At 34.6% G+C, this 8636-nt stretch overlaps 1 protein-coding gene across 1 annotated transcript; it reads left to right on the forward strand.

Annotated features, from left to right (window-relative positions):
• The first annotated feature begins 228 nt into the window (after window positions 1–228).
• On the forward strand, window positions 229–6199 carry LOC110996162 (ETS translocation variant 5-like). The gene is made up of 6 exons (XM_045633293.1): window positions 229–290; window positions 1409–1497; window positions 2265–2342; window positions 4319–4440; window positions 5004–5112; window positions 5976–6199. The coding sequence occupies exons 1-6, from the start codon at window positions 229–231 to the stop codon at window positions 6170–6172; spliced, it is 657 nt and encodes a 218-aa protein (XP_045489249.1). The 3' UTR covers window positions 6173–6199.
• Window positions 6200–8636: the final 2437 nt, after the last annotated feature.

The raw sequence follows: 8636 nt of genomic DNA on the forward strand, positions 1-8636 counted from the left end.
AGAGGGGCGCCGGCGCGCTGAAATCGCGTCTTCGCTAGCATCATCCCCTGCATATTTCAACTAGACCGAGAAAAATTTTAGTATCTATATTAGATGAAGAATCAACAGTACTAAAACTCTTTTCCTAATGGACGCTAAGTCGAATTTGATTCTATTCATACAACTTTGCGATTATATGGACAAATAAATTTCAGGAATGGCTTGGTGCTGTGAGAGTTGAGATGAGCAATGTCGCAGCCCCCTTTCCCGCTGTCCTGCACGCCCTGGGGAGCCCTGCACTATCAGCACAGGTAGAACAATACAACCAGTACCAAACCTTATTATTGTAGCCTTAGAAGAAATTAACTCGTGCTTTTTAGGTTTGGGGGGGGGGGGCTTGTACTAGACTTTCTGCCAGTTACTGCTAAATGGACAATGATGAATAAAATAAATAGACACATACAGCATCAAAAAAACGTATTTTAAACTAAAATTAGGATGAAAATTCAGATGAAATGCCAAAAATATTAAGTCTTTTCCCATCATACTGTATTTTGCTATCTGGAGTTTTTAAATTAATAAAATGTGTTTTATAAACTTGTTTTGGCTGAATAGAGAGGTAGGAAGCCCCGGGCGTTACGAGGCTCCTGCGCCGGCGGCCCTAACACACACACAGTATCCGCACACACACATCGAGACACAATTGTAAGTAAACTTCTATAGCAATTTGTTGTAGTATAAAGCTTTGGGGACAAGTTCAAAGTTCCGATACCCTTTGTGAATGAATGAAACGGAGTAGAAGTGGAGATCTGTTGTCTTTCTTCTAAATACAATACATACTTTTCGTAAGGTCAGTTAAGAGTTCTTTGGGAAAATGTAAAGTTACGTTTACGTTCCACTATTATTACACCATTAAATCTCTAATCAGAGTTGAGATTAACCGCTAGATATGACTTTCGTACGTCATAAATGTGTTCGATTTCGACATATGGATTTAATTCGCATTTCTAAATCTCTCTTAGTTTATGTTAAAAAAAATAATCGGCATTTTATGGAGCTGTTAATATAATTTGTGGTACAAATTGTTTCTACATTTCTATTTGTTGATATGATTTAAACAAATGTGGTTTCAGATGCAAAGGCGAAAATGAGGAAAGCCGTGAATTTAGGGAATATCGTGAACATTATCTTCAGAGGTCAGTATTTTATTGGTTTGAAATTTGTTCTACTGAAAAGTGAGCCTATATTTGGCACACTTAATAGGGATTCTGAAATGGTATTACACGTGGCAATGAATGGCTCTAATATCTTTCTGGGACAAAAAATAGAACACACTATATATTAGACAGTGTTGTGTCATTCTAGTAGGTAAAATTTCGTTTAATGTGTTAATAATATTGTTCTCATAAATAGTTCATATATTTCACAGATGCAGTAGTTACAACAAATCTTTGGAAGAAGATAAAACCCATGAAGAAGCAGTTAGCAGCTCTGTAGATCCATGGGGAGATAGACTTGGTATGATTTTAACGATTCGTTTACATAAAATCAATTTATAAGTATTTGTAATATATATAATATAACTAACACAACTATATAACTAATAAAATAAGCAGTTTGGGTTAAAAGAGGACGTAGTGACAGAGACAGGAAAGGGAATGCTTAGTGGTATGAAAAACGGAAGCATGATAAACGAGTAGGATACATAACCTTGTCGGACATACCTGGACCAAATCCAGGTGGGACATGTTAATAGCAGCCATTACCGATATACACCCATGGTGTTGTGATCTCTGCCTACCCCCTCGGAAAGTAAGATAGTGCATCTATAGACTGACAATAGTAACAAATACAGGTTTCTAATTAAAAAGGGACGAAAGGAAACTCTAGAATACAATCAGGAAAGTCCCTTTAACAACTTTCGTAAAGCTCTTCCAGTAAGACAACAAATGGGTCAAACAAACAAAATTTTTCCTTCTAACGTGTACACGTGTTAGTTATGCTTCTTTGGCGTACCTAATGGGATAAAAATCTTTTCAAAAAAACTTATTCTACGTTTGTAGAAAAGATGACACAAGCAAAAGTTATTTAATACATTGAAAGTATTATTATAACGCATTATCTATTTAAATTAAGTTTATTAAAATATCGCAAAAAAACTAAAAATTTGACTTCAGGCTCTGTCTCTGTTCTCGTCTCATCTTTTTCACTAACGCGCCAAAAGAAGTACATATAACTTCAAAAATATATTGCGATATTGATAAATTTTATTTGTTCTCTGTCAGTAAGCAGTTCGCTGTGTCAAACGCCCAGCACCTCCAGGAAAGAAGCTGCTTCACCACATGTCACCACAACTCACTCAGGTACGTTAAATCTTATTAAATATATTCCTTAAGTGCTTATTACACTATTCGATATTCAGACTGGCTTAAGACTGCCTTAAAATCTAATTAGCAAGCTCGCTATTACACTGGACTGAATACCGCATGCTAACTCATTGTAACTCATTTGCAAAGCGTACGTAGTCGGTGACGGATGTCGCCATGTGACTTAAGAAACCACCTTAGAGTAGGAGTTGCCGAGTTTGAATGACTATAAAAATGTTATATGTAATTAGTCTTCGTACACGTAAAAGCGGGCTGGACATTGGAGAGCTAACGACAATCGGTGGAGTGAACCAATCCTATATTGACATGACGGGACTAATAGATATGATAATAATAAGACTAATAGAGCGCGAGGACACCCGCAGCGGCAATGGAGTGGAAATTTGGAATGGGTTAGAGGGCCTATGCCCTATAATAAAAGGCTTTATAATTGTTTAAAGCGAATCTTATTAATGTTTTTGTAGATAAGTTAGCAAAGGCATAATTGTCGCCAGTATTTATATTCATTTAATAAAACAATAAACAAAAAATATATGCAATGGGCGGTCTTACAGCTAAGCCTAAACCCTAATTAAAGAAAACAGTTTTTTTTTTCAAATATTCAAAAGCATAAAAATCTATAAAATCTAATAAAGACAATTAATGACTTTTTATTAATGACAAAACGGAAAGATGAAATGTAATGATTTAAATGTGATTATTAAAAATGAAATAATCAAACGGAACGAGGAATTCCCCGTCGCTTGTTTTCGGTCGGTGTATTTTTTCGTGTGTGGGTGCGTGGGACTTCCCCGAGTGTTCCACAACTCCCACAAGTTCTCCACCGGCTCATGGATGTGCCTCCTGCCGATACCGCCGCCGCCCGTGGTTGCCGGCCTTTTAAGAATTTTACGCTCTTTTCTTGAAGGACCCTAAGTCGAATTGGTTCGGAAATACTTCAGTGACTTATTGTAATAATTATTATTAATAATTGATATTGCTATTTTCCGCATAATTTGTGTTTTTTTTTTTTTTTTAATATTAATATGTATATATTTATTTATTTATTTATTTATTGTGTGTTTAATGTTTAATGCAATAAAATTCCTTGTTGACTATTTTGAAATGAACCCTTTATTTATTTATTTTGTACTCCTACAGCTAACACAAATTACATATAATAGCAAACAAATACACCGAGAACATAGCCACAGATGGAATACATGATACATTATATAACAAAAAGATTTACAAAAGGGAAAAAACAAGCAAAGTATTTAATACAATTAACTAACTGATTAAATTTAATTTATTAAGCCTAAATTGGTTGTGTTGTGTAATGGTGTAAAAGTGTGGGTGTGTACATGATGGTGTGTATGTGGGTCGTGCTTATGATGTAGATGATTTTGCGCTATGTATATTCTTAATACATTTTTTAACCACATTCCGCGATAACCTAAACAAGTCAATGTCTAAATAGTGGTCATTGTATGTCCGAGCAGCGCGATACAAAACTGAGTTTTTAGCGTAATTACTATTCATGCGAGGAACATGAAACAATGTACGAATACGAGTTTTATAAGCAGGAACAAGGAAAGGCAACTTTTCCAAAAGGGAGCTGCAATCAATTATATTTGAGATAATGTCATGTAATAGTATTATATAATATTGTTTTCGTCGAAATTCCAGGGTATTAATATTAAAATAATCATACGCGTCTCTATACGTATTGAATTTATTAAAAGTCTTATAGGAAATAAATTTAATAAAGTTTTTTGGATTTTGTCAATGTGTGCAGAGTAACTATACACACATTACGTTATTATTATGATTATTTATTATAATTATTTACGGCTTTTCTATCCAATATCGACTCGTCTTTGTTTCCGTTTCTTATTACAAAAATGTCCTTTGCGTCTTCAAACAGTTTATAAGCCTTTCGAATAGCTTTATCAATTCTAAGTAAATATCAGGTGGTGGTCGGCGTGGAGCACTTCAGCTGTGGCAGTTCCTGGTGACGTTATTGGCGGAAGGGGCGCGTTGTGTTGCCTGGACCGGACGGGGCCTGGAGTTCAAGCTTCACGAGCCTGAAGAGGTGAGATAGAAGATAGCATATTTGAATTTCAAGGTCCTACGAAAATCAATTTAAAGGACGGAAATGCACTGGCAAGTCTGGTGGTATGAATGAAATCAGGTGGTATGACTGAGAACTGGGTATCAATTTTAACTGAAAAATTATTTTACTCACTTCTGTACCTTTCCCTCCCGGAATCGAACTTAGACCCAATGTAACGCAGGAAAATTTATATTAAGACACATTCACTAGGTATACCTACTTACCTCTAGACGTGGTATTTTATCAAATTATAATTTACTATGAGGGGGTATATAATTTATAAAACATTGATTTATATTAAAGTCCTTAAACACCCATTTGTATTAAGTACAATATATACCAATTGTTTTCCATCTATTTGGTTTTTGTTAGTAATGAAACTACTAAACTCTGACCTGGGCTGATTTTTTTTAATATTCTTTGTGTTTTTAGAATCACAATTAGATATTTTCTTAAGGTATGAAATTTTTGTTGACGTGTGTCGTCAATATAAGTTAAATTCAATATTGCTGCAATTATTAACTGTAACAATTCATTTACAGGTGGCGCGTAGATGGGGCGCTCAAAAAAATCGACCAGCGATGAACTATGATAAGCTGTCACGATCTTTAAGATACTACTACGAGAAGGGGATCATGCAGAAAGTTGCAGGTAATTTTCTAAATAATATCATTAGCTTTGAAAAGGAATGTGAGAAGGTTTGTTCTGCTCTGTTCTGTTCCTCCCAAAGAGAGGATCTTCGAGTAGTTTACAAGGTCGTAATGTTAGATAATAATAATAATTCAATTCGATTCAAAAATCATTTATTCATGTAGGTAACACTTATGTACACTTATGAACGTCAAAAAAATGCTTCTAATTTTACATTTACTGCCAGCTCTCAAATAACCTACTTCCCGAAATACATTTATATCATCCTTTTAAAATCAGTTTCTTATATTAATTAAATACTACAAAAATAACGCACAAATATCTCCAAGACCCATCAAAAACTGATTTCACTTGACTGCATATATGACTATATAAGCAGCAGTGTACCAGAATGAAATAATTCAATCTTGATCTAAATATATCAGTTACCGGACATACTATATAATGGTTTCTTCGCAAAGAAAGTTTCTGATTGATTAATTCCAAAAAAACACACGCACAATCAGCTGTATAAAAATAGGCACGCAAATGTCATATTAATAATCAGAATAATAAGAAAGTCAAGTTATTAATAATTATTGTCAAAACGTATGGTCTAAATACTCTCCCTGTAAAGACACCTTGCTTTAAAAATTTAATCACCTTCTCCTTGATATGTCCCCGTCAAAACCAAATGGTAAATGCGACTCAGGGTGATGCTATTGGAATTTATTAACGTCCTAAAGCATTGAGCAAAACATAAATTGAGTTCAACTACTACAGACTCTGAAAACCTCTTCGTAAAAATAAACTGTGATACCCTTGAAGCTAGATTGTTAATCTTATTTGTGTCTAAGTCAGCTGAAAGCTATGATTTTTTGCAGGTGAGCGCTACGTCTACAAATTCGTGTGCGACCCAGAGGCTCTATTCAGCATGGCCCGAGCCCCACAACCGTGTGACGTCATATCTCATCTCTACTATCCCCCCTATTTACCCCCCACAAGCACAGCAAGCTCAGAGTATCCCACGACAAATATTGGGAGACGGTTCTATGAAAATACCCAGTTTGATAATACATGAGTCATCATTTACGTAAGGTAGTCAAAGAATTAGAGATATTGGTCCTTTTTTTTTTTAAAACAAAATTTTTTCCTTAATTATATTAGCAGACTGCAGTATATTTAAGTTCTTATGTGATGTCAGAAGTATTTTATGATTAGTTATATATTTCTAAGCACCAAAATATAAAAAATTAAACAGATACAGATAACCGAAAATAGGTGCGGACGGCGTGCACAAATATATTCCTTATAATATAATTATGCATATAATTAATAACACTCAAAAACATTTCAAGAAATACTTTAAATTACAAATTATAGCCAAAGAACCTAAGAGAGTGTTATTCCTGTAAACGGATGGGCGGATAATTAATATCAAGATAGTTTACATTTTTCAGAATAAAAATAAAATAGCCTCTCACAAATAGTGATTGTATAAACAGTTATGGGATGTATACACCAAATACCTGAGGATCGTGAGGATGAGAAGTTCAATAGTACATAGAAAAAACCCGCCTTCCCCGGTGAAGGCGGTTTCTTTACCATAATCTGACATTGATTTTGCTTTTGGTGCGCCTTTAATGTGTTATTAGCTATGATTGAGATCATGCGGAACCGTTAGAACATGTCGGCGATGCATATATAGTAGTATAGTATATATAGTAGCTGATGCTTTAACACACCGACGGGTATGGATGGTGTTTAGACTTCTCAAAGTGGTCTGTGGATGTCAACCTTACGAGTTACGCGTCGGGCCTCTAAGGTAGGGCCTGAATGGATAGGCCGAGTGGCCTACGTCGAGAATTTGTATATACACTCAGCGAGAGGAACTTTGTTAGGATTTTAAAATGTAGGAGTCGCTAGTCTCAACTCTCAATATTATTTGAATAACTTCAACTGAACTGGTACTCCTCCTCGTTCATATGAAAATACAGTATTATTACGCGAATTTAAAATTCCTGTCTGCGTTCTGCATATACTGTACATCTATACCAGCCGCCAACCTTTTCAAATTATTTATATATGTATGCTTGACGATTTCATTGACTATCAATGTAAATAGGATTACCAGAATTGCTCAGTCTGATATGTACATAAAAATATATCTTCGTATATTTATTTAAATTATAATGTGTAAGAAACCAGTGTCGCTAATCCTTATAGGCCTCAGACTTCTGTTTCTCTCTCGAGTTCATTTCTAATAGACTAGTAGGTGACGTAACATGGACCCTCGAATTTTTATGGATTTTTTTCACCAACCGAGCTAGTGTTAAATGCGCAAAGAAAGTCAATTGCTTCACAGCCGGGTTCAAACCGAATGTAGTTTCTGGCTACAGCAGGATTGGCTTCGGATTGGATTGGATAAGTATAAACTATAATTGAAGCTTGTGGAAAAGCAGTTGTCAAGCACCAGATAGTTTACGAGGAGGAATTGCGAAGACTAAGGCTCGGGCTGGGGTTGTACAGCCATTGATGCTGGTATTAATACATATCACATACTCGATAAGGTTTTTTGTCCATATATCCGCTTTGCATATAATAGTAATGGTGAATAGAGATGAAGCCGGTGTGTATATTTTTTTTTCTCCTGATGGGCCTACCTTCCCCGGCTACTTTATCTTCTCTAGACTTTCTTTCTATTTAGTAGAAAATACTACAAGAAACACGCATCTGAGGTCAAAACCCAAATTGAGGCTGAAGCGCTTTTGGTGGAACTTTTTTGTTTATGGATATAAGTAGAGTTCGCCATAGATAAAAGAAAAAGCTAAAAACAGCAGCTAACCTAATATCAAATTTTGCGGTCTATTATGTAATTATTAAACTTCCGTAATAGATAAGTAACGATGAACGATTTTATTATGAGTCTACTTGACAATTTACCGTTATCATAAAATATTGCCATTTTATTTATAACTTAAAGAAATTATGTAGAAAATTTACATTTTAACATTAAAGGATAAAACTAAATAACATACAAAGCTGGGTGTTAATTCATTAGAATTATCAATTAATTACTCTAGTCATAGAATAGTCAATCTAAAATGATTCTAAATTGTGCAATACTGTTATTAGGATAATATTTAATTAACAATAAAATTATTTCGAAATTCGACTTTTATTTTTTCCTGTAGTGAAAGGATGTTGTGAGCTTCATATAATAGACCAGTGCCGAAGCCTTCAAAAATAGTAAAAAATGAAAAAAAATTACAGTAGGATGAAACCCATTAGAAATGCAGGGGAATATGATCAAAATGAAAGGAAAAATAAATTACGGTCGATCCGAGTTCGGGAAGTGGGAGGGGGGTGACTTTTAAGGGGGAAAAATTGTTTATCTTGATTTCCGGCGAAACTACCAGTCCTATGGAAAAAAGTTAAATGGCAAAGTTGTAGGTCATAAAAAGATCTACAACTTTGGAACTTACAATTTTTTCACATAACCTCAAAATTTAGGTGAAAAATTCAAAAAACCAAGTGTTTCGTTT

This window comes from Pieris rapae, chromosome 22 (assembly GCF_905147795.1).
Source record: "Pieris rapae chromosome 22, ilPieRapa1.1, whole genome shotgun sequence".
In the NCBI taxonomy this organism is placed as follows: domain Eukaryota; kingdom Metazoa; phylum Arthropoda; class Insecta; order Lepidoptera; family Pieridae; genus Pieris; species Pieris rapae.

What these genes read in the sequence shown, in the direction of transcription:
- LOC110996162 (XM_045633293.1), top strand. Translation starts at nt 229, where the DNA reads ATGTCGCAGCCCCCTTTCCCGCTGTCCTGCACGCCCTGGGGAGCCCTG. An exon ending in GCCCTGCACTATCAGCACAG is followed by an intron (nt 291 to 1,408) that starts GTAGAACAATAC and finishes TATATTTCACAG; the next exon opens with ATGCAGTAGTTACAACAAAT. An exon ending in TCCATGGGGAGATAGACTTG is followed by an intron (nt 1,498 to 2,264) that starts GTATGATTTTAA and finishes GTTCTCTGTCAG; the next exon opens with TAAGCAGTTCGCTGTGTCAA.